Genomic DNA, 15,000 nt, shown 5'->3' on the forward strand with positions numbered 1-15,000 from the left:
ATTTCTCGATTTAATGAATTCCAGAAGTGGCTGACTTTATTCAAAATTGGCAAAGCAAGGCTAAAAAGATATTTAGGGAGAAACAGTCGGTTTCGAAACATGGAGTCATGTTCGTTAGCTTAACCTGTTGAGAAGTTTTTGCGACTTCTTAAAAAAGGCTTGAAAACATCGAAACTTTTTAAGTGGCGGCGGCTTGTGGAGAAGTGTTTACGATCTCGCGAGGAGTTTCAAAACATTTAAACTTACTCAGAGGCTTAATCAGTGGAGAAGTGTTCGCGATTTCTTAAGAGGTTCCAAAACATCGAAGCTTTTTAAGTGAGCTTGTGGAGAAGTGTTTGCGATCTCGCAAGGGGTTTCAAAACATCAAAACTTGCTCAGTGGCTAAATTAGTGGAGAAGTGTTTGCGATTTCTTAAGATGTTACAAAACATCGAAACTTGTTAAGTCAACTTAAACACCACAAAGAACATCGAGACGTATTTTTTCAATCCATCCAAGAGCGATTGAAATTTTCAAAAAAGTTGATAGCACAAAAAGGATAGTCTTAACTCCATAATACTGCCAGGAGTTTCCTAACGGTCTTAATATCCGCGATCACTGTCAATTTTAAGGTGTAAAGCGACCCGTTTTTTAGCACATAACCTAATACACAAGCGGTTGACTGAATTAAAGAGCCTGGGAACAAGTCTTGGACATGGACTGATAAATGACCCTTTAATTAATGTTCATTACCATTCACAAGTGATTTAAATCCTCGGCAAAAGTGACCAAAAGTATGATAATTGAAAAATCAAAGCTATTTTGTTATTATTCTTAAAAGTAACTCGGTTATCCCTTAGCTCTATAATTATTTTGTCAGTTATCCTTTATCCCTAAAACCCTCAACAGGGCCTCACGATCTGCGATCGAAAAACCCATATGCAAAGGGGAGCTTAAATTTGATGTGCATTAATTGTTTGCATACAAAAAATTGGTCATGATTGTGATGAAATTGTAAGGGCTACAGTGTGAGTTGTAGACTGCGAGCAGTCCCTTCATAAATCAGTCGAGCGGCCCGCTTTTCTGAGGCAGTTGTGTTTTGTCACGCAAACAAATAAAATAACCGAGGAAGGCATAGTTCAGCCACGATTGTTCCACAAGTGAATGTGAATGAATGTATCAAATAATTTGCTGTACATTGATTGGAAAAGTCAACATACGTGTAAGACGTTAATAAGTCCATCTCGGTTCAGCACTGAATTCACTGGTGCCGGGCACAAAATAATTGTTACTTAAAACATTAATTATCAAAGACATTCAGTGATGGATGTAAAGAAAAGTGCGACAGAGATTGAGAAAAAGTAACACTGATGAACTCACCTAAATTCATAGCTGCAGAAATTAACCTCCAATTCCTGACACTGCTGCCTTCTTCCCTGAATCCTTTTCTTTTAAGCCAAACAACCCTAAAAACAAACACTTGGTGATAAGCAAGTTTAACTCAAGACAAGAAAATCTTTTAGCTTGGGAGCTAGGACAGATGAGTACTACCGGTATTCGCATGTTCAATTTGTGCTGTCTCTTGAGTTTTGAAACCAACCCAGTCGTGCGATTACATTTCCTTTTACCATTAACTCCGCTTTCTCCGTACAGTGGCGTATCAATTCATTATACTATTTCTCAATTTGATGCTTAAGTTTAACGCTAACAAGACGCTCCATAAAAAGCGTACACTGGGTTGCCTGTGGCACGCGTTACACAAAAACAGAAGGCACTGAATTGGGTGCTATTGAACTGCAGGGTTCCAGAGGGTCATTAAGACCATGAGGGTCACCCACATGTCGCGCCAGCAGAGGCCCTTTGGCTCACACGTTCACACCTTTATTTTGTAATATCCTGTCCCATTTTGAGGTCTTTCAGTGTTTTAAGCTTTGGCAATAAATTCAGTTTAAAGATAACAAAACACGCTCTTGAGTAAAATTTATTCGTTTCTTCTCAGATAAAGGAAAAAAAATAACAGTTTTTATATATAGCTCTGAATCGAATTCTCACCGAAAGATAAATGGCAATCGATCTTAAAAAGACGAAGATTTCTGCAGTCTCTGACTTTTATGATGTTTTGTCAAAAGGAAGAAATTGATCACGTGCTAGGAAACCATAAAGGTGCATGTGATCACCTTCTGTCAACTGAATGAACTCCGGGAAAGCATGTTAATCGTTCGTCGTTTTCAGAGTAACACAACGTCTTTGGTTTATTTAATTTTGTTGTAATATTTAACTGAATATTTACATTTCATCTGTCGGGTCAGGAAGCCTTCTTTGTCGGGTTCCTGAGAAGGTATGTATTTTGACTTCAGGGTGAACTATTTACACAATCGCGAGGTTGAGCGGCCATGTAACTGAAAATCTGAACATCCATGAGATAGAAAAACACACTTGCGAATTATCGCAAATCACAATACTGACAAGCACAAAAGCAGAAGAAAAGGTTAATAAATATGAAGTTTGTTACTATCTGAATGTTTCTGGGTTAGAGTAAAGGGATATACAGTTTGTATTGTCACGCAAATGATGTAATTTCATGAAACTCACGCTTTTTGCGAATTTTGAAACTGGATTTACCAGGAAGATAAAGAAATATTGTTGGCTTCCCAAATAAATTTCATCTTGCACTACAATGACAAAATCATTTGTCAGAGAAATAAAATTCCCGTCTCCTCGCGTATCACACTTCAACGCACGTATGCAAATTTGTTAACTCATTTTCACCGCGATTCCCGCAAAATTTTCGTCCTTCAAATACATTGTATTAACAAAAATATTATTGCTCGTCAAGCGTTGCATCTTTACGTTCAAATAACCGCTAAAAATAAAGATTTTTTAACGATCTATCCGTTAATATTTCATAATTTAATATTATCTGTCAAAATTTGCACAACAGTCAAATCACAAAAATAGCAAAGCACGCAACAAATTTAATCGCATTTACCTCTTCGTCGAATTCTAATGCTTAACACAGGAATTTTTAGTTATTATGAAAATCTTTCTCTATTCGTTAGTAATCATCCTTTCAAATTTCAGAGAAATCGACCGGTCCGCGAATATTTTACGAGTTTTTTTCAATGGGATGTCACAAGGCCAAGTGGATGTTATGCATAATAGGGGAAGTTCGGGCGATCAAGTTGCGCGTGTGACCCGTTATAAATATTTTTTCACAAAATATTCCCGAATCGTCAAGTATCACCACAGAAGACAAGAACATCATTCTGAAAGCTTATTCTACGCAAAAAGAATAATTTTGAGGTAATTTCGAGAGTGGAAATCAAGTTTACACCGCATGGTATATTTATCCTTAATTAAGTTAACACAACAGAGAGACGCTCACCTTATTTTGACACGAAAATGCTTTACTATTGCCATAAAAACTATCCAGTTAAGCTCGCATATTACACAACATGATGAATTCGTAAAAGCCACCTTTTCCAGCGAAATATTTTTTTAAACAAACAACACATTTGCTATAAGAGGGAAAAACCCCTTCCTATTTCATTACGTGCGTAAAGACAAGAAACTCAATCGTGTCAAATTATATTCCGTGTCAAAAACGCAACTAAATAAATTTCCCACCAGTGTTCAGCATCGAACCCTTTACTGAAAAATTATTTACTTGAATTATCAAGCAAAAATGGGCAACAAGATTTCTTTCAAATAATTTTTGACTAACAAGAATTAGTGAAATTTCCAATTGTTACCAGAAGACTGTGCAGAATTGAGTACAAACAAATATAAATAAGCCAGACAACATAGATCATAGATCCAAGTTTTTCAATTCCTTCTCTGTCTTTGTTAAACCCATAAGTTACTAGAGAAGTTTCCATTTGATTTCAGTGTTGTACAAAACACCACACTTGAACAATATTAGAACTACAGGTCACTTTGATTACGGCTCGACGGGCGACAGATTGTTGCCGAACTCTATTACTCGTCGCTTTTAAGATTCCAGTTTTTTTTTTCACCGCCTGTCTGGTGTCATTCTTTAGCTCCATAAGGGTACTTTTTGTTTAAAGATCCTCCAAAACGCCATTTGCGTTTCAATCTGGTTAATGAAATATTCTACTGTGTCAAACCAGAGAAATCTACGCCTTACTACTACCCCCTGAAATCCTACCAAAACACGCGCGGAAGACTCTACGCACAAAGACACCACTTAGCAAGGGAGTGATAGGAGAGACTTTTCCCGACACGGATAGAAAGAAAAAGAAAAAAAAGAAAACGAACAAATCCCACCCATTTTCCGACTGGGATTGCCACACTGGCAACCCAGTAAAAAGTTCTTAAAGGATCTGAATGTGAAAAACTCCGTGACATGTTCCGCAAGTAATGTGTTACCCCAAAAATCTAACTGAATCAGCCATCTGATCGGGAACGCCCAAAGAAGCCACAGATTCAAAAATACCTCCACCCATTAATTTTAAACTTCCTTTTAAATCCCAAGCATCTGTTTATCAAGTACGTAAGGATCTCAATGACCATAATTTTGTGTTCACAAGAAAAAACTATCTCGAATGTGATCGTGCAAAGAGGTGAAACCAGCTATTGTGAACAACCAACGGGTTGTTTATCTTTTCCAATGTGGTTTGTGCAAAGCAAACTATGTCGGGTATACTGCTCAATACTCACATCAACGTGAGGCCAAACACAGGACCTCTGCAATTGGCAAGCATCTGGAGTTTGAACATAGTTTTGACAAAAGCAACCCCATTGATGACCTCTTCAAACTACCAAAGAAATGCACAACTCAGCATGATTGTTTGGTCTACGAAATGCTGTTCATTAAGAAAATTAAGCCGACCTTGAACCCACAATCGGACTCAATACAGTGTACAGAACTGTACTTGCCAAGCCGTTTGAGTGACCTCAGTTTTTCATTCACGTGTACCTTAGAACTGTTACCATCTTCGTTGAATCTTAGTACTTAAACTCTCTTATTCATTTTATTTCTTGACCTGATGACGTTGTGCAAAGTCGAAACGTCGTTGTTTTTTTGTAGTTTTCTAGTTTCTTATGGATTTCAAGAACTTTTTAGCGTTAAACTTTCGCATCAAATAGTACCCCAAGTGGCTTCTTATAAGTATTTCTGACATGATATGGGAGGAACACTAGTTGAAACAATGGTGAAGGCAGCCTGTCTCGAACAACAACATATATTCACGCAGATTGAACATTACTAAAATAGGCGCATAAAAGTTGTTGAAATTTAGTTTAATATCCTTACCTTGCACAAGATGTAATGAATGTTTTATTCTATCGAGATGGATCATTAATCTGCGTACAGAATGTTCTTGAAGGCCTTAAAAACAAAAATAAAAATGAAAGTGAAAGTTTGAATCAAGCATCAATAGTATCATGAGTCACGCGATACTAAAATACTGTGAAATGTTAGAGAAAATTACATTTCTATTGACGAGGCCATGGTAAAACGTGTCAGCTCGATTAGAGAGGTTAAAATGATCTGTATTAATCACTAAAAACAATGTATATCTTTCCACGAAGGCGCCGATGCAAAATCAACAGTACTGAATTATAGACGACAAGGAGAAATTCTCTTGAGTGGATCGTATCCCCTCAAAGGTAAACAACGTGCATAATGACGGGAAAATCTGTAATTTTCAACTAACGAATGTCAACTTGCTGCAATGTTACCACAGATCAAAACGATGCAAGCGTCTCTGTAAACCAACTAAAAACTGAATAGCGTAGCACGTTCGGCTGATACTTAGCTCTATGGCCGAATTATTTGCAAAAGGGAGATCGGTTTAGTTATTACACTAAATAAAACCTTCCTCCAGATACAGCCGGATTCTCACGACAAATCAACGCCCCTCCTTTCGTGAGCTCTGTAAATGGTTGTGGAATCAACAGGAACCATATAAAAGCTCCAAACCGCACGCAGTCAGTGGGACGTCAACGAAGGACCTTTTTAGCTGGTGTCCTGATTGAGAATCGCAAAGACCTGGCTAAGTAATGGCGTAAATCCTTTTGCGACAGAGAAATTTCTGTCCTGTACTGTACAGCGACATTGGCAAAGAATGAAAAAACGTCATAGATCGCCTTCATCTGCTTCATCTCCACCAATGAAGTTTGTTAAGGAACATAATAATTTATACTATATTCATCTCCGATGAAATGATACATGAAATGAATCACCTATTGAACTGTGGATGTGAAATCAAGTAAAGCTATGATCCTCGCAGTTACGAACACAATTTTAGCAATTGCGTAGTGAAGACGGAAAAATTCAGGACTTCAACGGGGTTTGAACTTGTGACCTCGCGAGAATATGAAAAGCAATAAAAAAGTGGAAATATGTACTAAGCGTTACAAAAGGTAAGTGATAAAAAACTAAACAAGGATAGATAACAATGGGACAAAAAGCTTTACAAAAGAATATATGAAATACTCCGAGCTATTAAAATAACTTTGCGGCAGATGGAGTCAGACTGCGTGTTCAAAGTTGGATTTAGTTCTTTTATAAAAAGCATCTCATCTCTCTACGCAATTGCTAAAATTGCGTTCATAGCTGCGAGGATCATAGCTTCACTTGACATATTCATCTCAATACGGATTCCGCGGTAAGCATAGTACACAACACGCTGCTCTTGAAATCCTAAACGACATTCTTACTAATTTTGATAAAGGCCTGGAATTCACTTGTTGTTTATTTATTGATTTAAAATAGGATTGGCTTGGTTTGCTCCGTCAAGATTAGCAATAGCTACCCGTGGGCCCGTCCACCTGTAAATAATTTAGTAATTCAAGAAATAAATATAATGTTGTTGTCGTTATAAACTTGAAAGCTACGGCTTCCGAGGAGTGGTAAATGATTGCTTTAAGTCGCAGACAGTATACGGCTGTTAATGGTTATATACCTAGCTGTGTCCAGTTGCACAAACGATGGATAGCGCTATCCGCCGGATAAACCACTATCCAGTGGATAAGTCATAGCGAAACCAATTGCACTATCCAATGGATAGAGATTTATCCCGTGGATAGTGTTATCCACCTTTTGAACAACTGGGGCCTGACGTTAATCCAACCCTCTGCGGAGTTGCTCAAGGTTCCGTGCTGGGACCCTTGCATTTTCCCTTGTATACCAATGACTTATATTGATCTTCCAATAAGCTTCATTTTTACTCGTTTGCTGATGATTATAGTGTAACTTGTGCAAAAGGAGATCGTAAAAAAACTTGAAATTGAAATCAACGAAGTGTGTACTTGGTTAGCTGTCAATAAAATAACCTTGAAGGCCGAAAAATCTATAGTCACTATAATTTATCATCTTTCGTCCACACCAAAAGGCTCTTTCCTTTCATTCCAAAAGTAGAATAATAGATAACAACTCAAATACTAACCAACCATTAAAAACTCGTCATCTTATTCTGCTCTTTAATTTTACCCTATCTGAACTACATGTGTATGGTACATGTATCTGTGCTTGGGGTCAGGCTGCTGAAATACATCTTTATAAGCTACTTGAGTACATAAACTCCCTGATAAATGTACGTCGATGCACTCATACACTTTGTTGACCTTCCTGCTCTCCTTTAGCTCGCATCACCCATCCCCCCTTCTAGAGCTCGCTGGTATGATGGCGACCGGGCCTTTGAATGCACTGCATCTATTCCCTGGAACTCCCTAGCTACCTGAACAAATAAAATCATCATCATCTGCTTTTACGTTAAATAGTAACCTTAAGACACTCTTCTAATCTTTCAACGATATTACTACCTTCCATTGGACTATTGTTCAATGTTAGTATCATTTTATCCCAGTAGTATATACCCTACATGTAAGTCAATTTAGTCCTATTTGATGTTATACATGTATAGCACATTGAGTGTTAGAAACGCGCATCACAATTATATTACGTATAGTACCTATTTATTATTATCATTATCATTATCATTATCATTGTCATTAAGGCACGCAGCCACACGAAATTCTTTGAAGTTTATGTTTTAATAAAGACAATACATGTTTCCGATGAAACATCATCCATCGTCAGTTGTACAGTGAGAAGTAAAATGAAAAATAATATAATGTGCAGTAAATAGTATAACAAAATGAGATATTAACGAGAACAATTAAGGATGAAGGTGTGAACCAAAAAAAGTAAAACTATTTAAGCTGAAAGGGGAGATTAATTATTATGAAAGGGTTAAATTATTATTACAGTCGAGCCTAGATTATCCGGATACTTCAATTATCCGGACTTACTTTTCTGGTCCCAGTTTTAATGCATATCAATTAGTCATATTTTATGATCCGCAGCAAAACATTTTTCCTTCAAATTATGAGATGAAAGTCCGGTTCCAACTGATCTTTTTCGCTTCTAAACACAAATCTGTACGCGTTTCGTGCTCAACCGCGCCATAACTAATACAGTGCATTTAAATGAGCTCTGATTAGCTCAGATTTGCTCCGATGCTAAGTGAAATTCCACGGTCCATTAGCTGTTACAGTATTATGTTTGAATGTGGAGATTAATCTGTTGATACATGTACCTCCTATAGTGCTTTGTTGCATCCATAGGCTATCGCCTTGATAGAAGGTGACATATTACTAAACATTACATGTACTTCTGCGGTATTGGAGAAGTGCTCTTAAATTAGCCTATGGCATTCTCATGCATGTCCAATACACACTAACTGAAACGACCCGAATGTATTCAGGTGTATTGGACAACCCTCGGCATTCTAACACAACAAGTTAATCAAGTTTTTTCTGAAATAGAAATAGTAGTCAAAGACAGTATGTTGAACAGTCTGTTACGTTGAATGTCAAGATGCCAAGCTGTGAAATGCTCGAGTTTGTAGTATTACTTTTTTTTAATCCGAACAAACCAGTATCATTTACAATATTAACCTCATGTGAACATTATTTTATCAATCCAAATAGCTCAAACCTGAATTTGGAACAAAGAAATCAATTTCACCTTAAAAAGAAAGTAAATAACAGGATTTCTTAAGAATTTGAGATTTTTTTTGCATGGATTCCAAAGAGTTTTTGTATGTACTAGAATTATTGTCAGATTCATTCGTTCGTTCGTTCTTCATTCATACTAACTACAGAAACTTACTTGAAGAGCTCTGATCAGTCTCCTCTGTCTTTCAAGTTTAAATCACAATTCTACCATGCAGCATTTATACCATGGTCCTGCAAAATGAAGGATACCAACAAAAATGATTCTCAAGCATCTACGCTCACAACCTTGGTAAATTCCCTCAGTGTAGTTCTTGCATTTACCACATTTTTGTCTTGTTGCGTGGAGGGTACAGCTACATGTAAGTACTTGTATGGGATGTTACCTGTAGTCTCCCCAACTACTACTACCTTTCATGTAAGGGCTGCCATCCATTTTGGTCTGAAAACTGTTACTGAATTAAGTTAAATCTAAAAAATGAAGTTTTCCCTCCACCCCTTGTTTTAAACTGTCTCTTTTATTTTCTCTCAGAATACTGTCCTTTCATCCTCTGTGATGAAGACCTTAATAATTATTAATGGACCTTCTTACTCATCTCAGAAGTTACAGCCACCTACATGAAGTAAAGATGTAAGACCTACTGATTGAAAGACTAATTGTTTAGGGGAGCAGGGCTGGCGCAGTGGTGAGCGCACCCGCCTCCCACCAATGTGGCCCTGGTTCGATTCCCGGTCCCGGCGTCATATGTGGGTTGAATTTGTTGTTGGTTCTAACTTTTCTCCGAGAGGTTTTCGCTGGGTACTCTGGTTTTCCCCTTTCCTCAAAAACCAACATTGTCAAATTTCAATTAGATCTGGAATGCAAGGACACATGTTGAACGAGCTCCTGAGCGCTCCTACGGGGTGGACAATCTGCAAGCCAGCGAGTCATGCGAGCCATGCGAATTTCGCATTTAACTCTAAGCACGCATTTCAAATAGCACTGATAAACTGTTATTAAGCCTAAGCACCCATTTTAAAGTGGTTAGCTTTCAATAAATGTGTGACTAGTATGTTGACTTGCCATCTTGGCTCACATCACTCGCAGCCATGGCTCACATGCCTTGCATGCCTCGCTGGCTCGCACATTGTCCAAACTCGTGCTCTTAAGGTGTTCTGTGGGCAAACAAATTCCACTTCCATGGAGTTCAAAGCAGTCAAGATATCTGGAAATGAGTTTGATCATGCAACACCTCTTAGTTCCAGACATTAAATGCAACTCAGACTTCTTCTGACATCATTCAATAGAACTTCAAGGAGGTCGAAAGCAGTCAACCAATGCTGATGTTTTTGAGATCTAGCTCTAAATGAAAACGGAATTTTAAGCTCCGAGAGAAATTTATGCACAGAAAAAATTAAACTTTTAGATGACATATTTGACAAGGTTTGAAGTCTCAAATGTGGTCAATTAATATACAGATATTAAATTGAAGTGAATATGCCTTGATCTGGGGTTGTTGCTGTAACATCAAGACCAAGAAAATTTATATATAATTTTGTACTTGAAGAATCTTTCCCCTACCAAAAATGTGACTGCAAGAAGTCTACATTTTTGTACAAGAGACAAGAGTGACTGCAGTCAACATGAGCAACTGCAGTCATGTTGTCAGTGGTTTTGTTACACAATGTACACTGTATGTATACTTGCGCATTCGTTGGATCCCTCATTCTTTGTGTTGTAGAGCTTATTCATTGTTGTGGCGGGAAGAAGGAGCATTTTGGGTGGAGCGTTTAGCGGTTTTTTCCGTCCCTTAAATTCCTTGTCTTCTTTCCACTGTTTATAAGTGTGATGGGTGGCTGTTTTGGGGCATGGGGGCTCATGACGGGTTTGTCAGGTTTTGCCAGCCATGGGTACAGTCTCTATCTTGGAGCTGGCTTCCAATAGTGGAAGCTCCAGGATAACCTGCGATCAGGCCCATTTTTAGCTTCGCCCATATGTTCTCTTATGTCGTTGCTCGCTAAAATTGGGCCTGACGAAAAGTCTCTCAAGAATTCCGGACGGTCGGCCAAATTTTGGCCGACCAAACTCGTGATCTGATTGGCTGTTGAAACGCCGGAAGTGAAAATTCCATCGTGATTGCGCGGAGCTCTCGCGAAGTTCTCGAGACTAATCCGCCATAAGTGTACGAAAAACATTGCTCCCTTTTGTTGTTACAATGCCGTGGACGGTGCAACTTGATTTTATTTGTATAAATGGAGATATGCCATCTGAAACATCTCATCATTTGTCCAGAATCGGGGCTTGAATCTCTGGAACGAGTGAAATTAGCGATTCCGTTGTCGCGCTCTGTGGCCATGGGGTTGAAAGTACTTTGGCACAAACTTCCCTGATGTTTTGAAAGCTAAATAGCTGGTTCTTTCAAATGGCAATGAAAGCCGATGCATATTGGTTTCCTGGATGAGACAGGACAGGGGACATATATATCAACAGGAGGAGATGCTGATAAAATGGGAAGTTACACGAATGCATGTTTTGAATATCTGTGTATCAAACGGCTGTATTTATTTACTGTACATGACACGGTTTGTTTGCACACTTCGTAATATTTCCACTTGATTTAACTTAAAACTCGCACTCCAGAAAAACTAAACTGGCATGTTTCCAGAGAGATCAATTGTACAACAATAAAAGAAACTTTGCGAGTCCATCTTACTGTTCGTACTCCATCAAAAAATTAACAGCCAAACTTATCATGATTTTACTGCGCGCAATTCTAGAAATACACTGCAACTGAAGATATTACCCGAAAAAATCACCAAAGAAACCTTCATGGGCAAACACGTTAAAGGAATAATGTATTTCCAAACCGTCCAACGACAAAATGCTAGGTTATCTCAATTACAAATTAAGATGTCAAGCTTAACAGATTGCATATTCACCGGCCTTTGCCGCAATATAGTCGTCGAAAACATTCCCCATGCTTGAAATGTGTTTTTCTCAAATTAAAGCCAACGGTAACTTTTGAATTCGTTTATAATATTCCTCCCACGGTAATTAACTCTGGTCAAAACAAAACAGCGTGAATCTGCCGTCCACGCGTGTATTGGTGTAATGGAAGTAAATTTGATTGGCCGATGAAGGACATGTCAATCAATCAAAAAAAGTGGGTGGAAGGAATTTCGAAGAGAAATTTGGTCAGGCTCTATTTTTCGTTTCGCCAACTGCACATTACGTATCACGCGAAACTAAAATAGAGCCTGATCGCAGGTTAGCTCCAGGATGTCTCAGCCACCCAACCTCCACTTAGCGATGCAGTTGTTAAATAATAATTTGAATATTAACCTTCAGTCAATTTCGTGCAGTGAGCAAGTCAGTAAAATTACTGTAAAGTTAGACAAAATTATGGTGACAAAAATATTTATGAAGACATTTCAAAATTGTCTGAAACATGGGCATTTACAGGAACACATATTGGTGATGTTAAAATACAAGTAGATTACAAAGTCTAACATAAGCATGCATGCTTATTGTACATACCTGCAATAATTCTTTAATTTATAATTCAGAAAAGTCTGAAAATCACATCCTTGGCCAAAAAGTTTCCGCCTTTCAAGAAAAAAAAAACCGAAAATAAGCAGTGAGAGATTTTATCACTACAGCAGAGACAAGAATTAAAGGATCCTCCTTTAAGATGTCATGCTCAATTAATTAACTAGTATGTACATGTACACAATAAATTAAGTTGCACAACTACAGTGTAATAGGCTGGTTTCGAATTGTGCAGATATAAAAGAACAGAGTCGAGGTTCAGGGGAATAATTAGCATTCTCTTTTGTTCAAAACAAAGGAAAATGCAAATTACAGATTCCCCTGAACCTCAACTCTGTTCTTTTGTTGCTGCACAATTCGAAACTAGCCTATTCGAAAGTTCAGAAGGAATTGCTTTAAGGTGGCTCAAAACAGTTTCCAACACATTCCAAGACTTAGATTTTGATGTGTCATTCTAGCCACTCTTCATCAGTTGATGCTACAATCATGGTATCAAAAAAACTGCCCAATCATTGGTGAACACATTGGTATTATTTTTGTGACACAATAGGTTACCATAGCAATACTATGACCTGCTAAAAACACTCTTAATTTCAGCTTTAAGCGCTTGTATTTCAAAACCGGCACGGTGAAATTTACAACAGAATTTTGATTAGCAGGATAAGATGTAACATTTGGCAAAGTTTAAAAAAATTCTGTACATGGGGTTCAGAGCCACCTAAACTTTTCGAAACATTAAGACGGCTCTGAATTCCAGGTACAGAATTTTTTTAAACTTTGCCAAAAGTTACATCTTATCCTGCTAATCAAAATTCTGTTATAAAAAAAAAAATTCACCATGCCATTTTTGAAATATAAGCGCTTAAAGCTGAAATTAAGGGTGTTTTTAGCAGGTCATAGTATTGCTATGGTAACCTATTGTGTCACAAAAATAATACCAACATATTCGCTAGTGATTGGGCAGTATTTTGATACCATAATTGTAGCATCAATTGATAAAGAGTAGTAATAATTATGATCCATCAAAAATCTACGTCTTGGAAAGCGCTGGAAACTGCATTGAGCCACCTTAATTAAAAGATACCCCTGAGAGCCACAGAGAACAAACTATATAAAATGAAAGAAAGGCTGTGTACTTCACAAAGTATTTCTCTGTTGTGCACAAGAATGAAATTTTCAATTTTACATAAGAAATGGTTTGCAGCCAGCCTTGCATGAAATACAGTGATGCCAACCTCTGGAGATCTAAAATCAGGAGATTAATTAAAATTCATCTGGACCCCAATACCCCCCTCCCCCTCCCCTCCATGATCAACTGACCCACTTCTAGCCCACGTCCTCCTCTCCCCCTAAAAAATGCACACACCCACCTCCTAAAAACAGTTTCCAAATCAAATCCACAGGGTCGCAATGATTGCAAGAAAACAGGGCACTAATTATAATTACAATAATTATTATACAGTAATGGTGGGTGACAAAAATATTTATGAAGCTGTTTCAAAATTATCTGAAACTATGGCCACCTTTTATTTTTCCCAAGCCTACAATCTTGGACAAAAAGGGTTGAGAATATTAAAAACAGGGGTTCCTTTATGCACAGCACCCTCAATATCACACCCTAGCAGCCATCCCCCATCCCCCCTGAGCAATGCTGATAATCCCAGGTTCGACATGTTTTCTTTTGAGTAGCAACATTGATCCGGGGGGATGGGGGGCAAAACGAGAGCTTGTTTTTCACACTTGTGATTGTAGTTAGCCCAAAAGAAGAATTTTCTCAACAATTTTATCCAAGATTGCAGTTTTCATATCTTTTAAAATATTATTTCTGATATTAGTGGGTATTGTCTTATAATTAATTACAGTAAATTTCATTTGGAAGCACACCACAGAATTTGTAGGATTACAAAGTCTTACAAGCTCATTGTACATACCTGAAATAACTTGATCTTTAATAATATAATTCAGAAAAGTCTGGAAATCACACCTTCGGTTAAAACGCTTCCGCCTTTCAAGAAAACAAAATCAAAAATAGGCTGTTAGAGATTTCATCACTACAGCAGAGACAAGAAATATAGCATCCACCTTAAAAAGATGTCCTGGTCAATTCATAAATACATGTATGTAAGTTGCAGAATTCTAATTCAAAATTTTGCTTTCAAAAATCAGTGAGACTGTTACTACTACTGAGAGCCATCAAGAGCAAAATGTATAGTTCAATAAAATTTAAGAAAGGTCGTGTATGTTGTAGTACAATTTGTTCCTTTGGTACATTTTTTTCTGAACTGGTACAGAATATATTGAACTGGTACAAAATATATTGAACTGGTACAATTTTAATTGTACTGGTTTATTTTTATCAACTGTCTAAAAAAGGGATTTTCCTTTTTTTGGGGTGTAGTTAAAAAACAGGGGCGTGGTTTTTAGGGGTTCTAAAAAAGATCATGTTATTTCTTTCTTTTCTTCTACTTTCCTACCCCTCCCTCATCTTCCCCATCACCTCTATCCAACCCC

General features: G+C 37.6%; 1 protein-coding gene across 8 annotated transcripts in view; it reads right to left on the bottom strand.

Annotated features, from left to right (window-relative positions):
• The window catches only part of LOC137997693 (nucleotide-binding oligomerization domain-containing protein 2-like), a 94,174-nt gene that overhangs the window by 16,510 nt on the left and 62,664 nt on the right, over positions 1 to 15,000 (bottom strand). For 7 of the 8 annotated variants that reach the window (XM_068843888.1, XM_068843886.1, XM_068843884.1 and 4 more), the window contains 6 exons: positions 14,421 to 14,494; positions 12,478 to 12,546; positions 9,118 to 9,194; positions 5,254 to 5,328; positions 4,659 to 4,756; positions 1,359 to 1,444 (listed from right to left, as the gene is read on the bottom strand). In XM_068843888.1, the coding sequence (XP_068699989.1) occupies positions 1,359 to 1,444; positions 4,659 to 4,717 (145 nt within the window). In that variant the 5' untranslated portion in view covers positions 4,718 to 4,756; positions 5,254 to 5,328; positions 9,118 to 9,194; positions 12,478 to 12,546; positions 14,421 to 14,494. The remainder of the gene's footprint in view (positions 1 to 1,358; positions 1,445 to 4,658; positions 4,757 to 5,253; positions 5,329 to 9,117; positions 9,195 to 12,477; positions 12,547 to 14,420; positions 14,495 to 15,000) is intronic. The other variant, XM_068843889.1, reaches the window with a different exon arrangement.

Source organism: Montipora foliosa, chromosome 3, assembly GCF_036669935.1.
Source record: "Montipora foliosa isolate CH-2021 chromosome 3, ASM3666993v2, whole genome shotgun sequence".
NCBI classification, from domain to species: Eukaryota; Metazoa; Cnidaria; class Anthozoa; order Scleractinia; family Acroporidae; genus Montipora; species Montipora foliosa.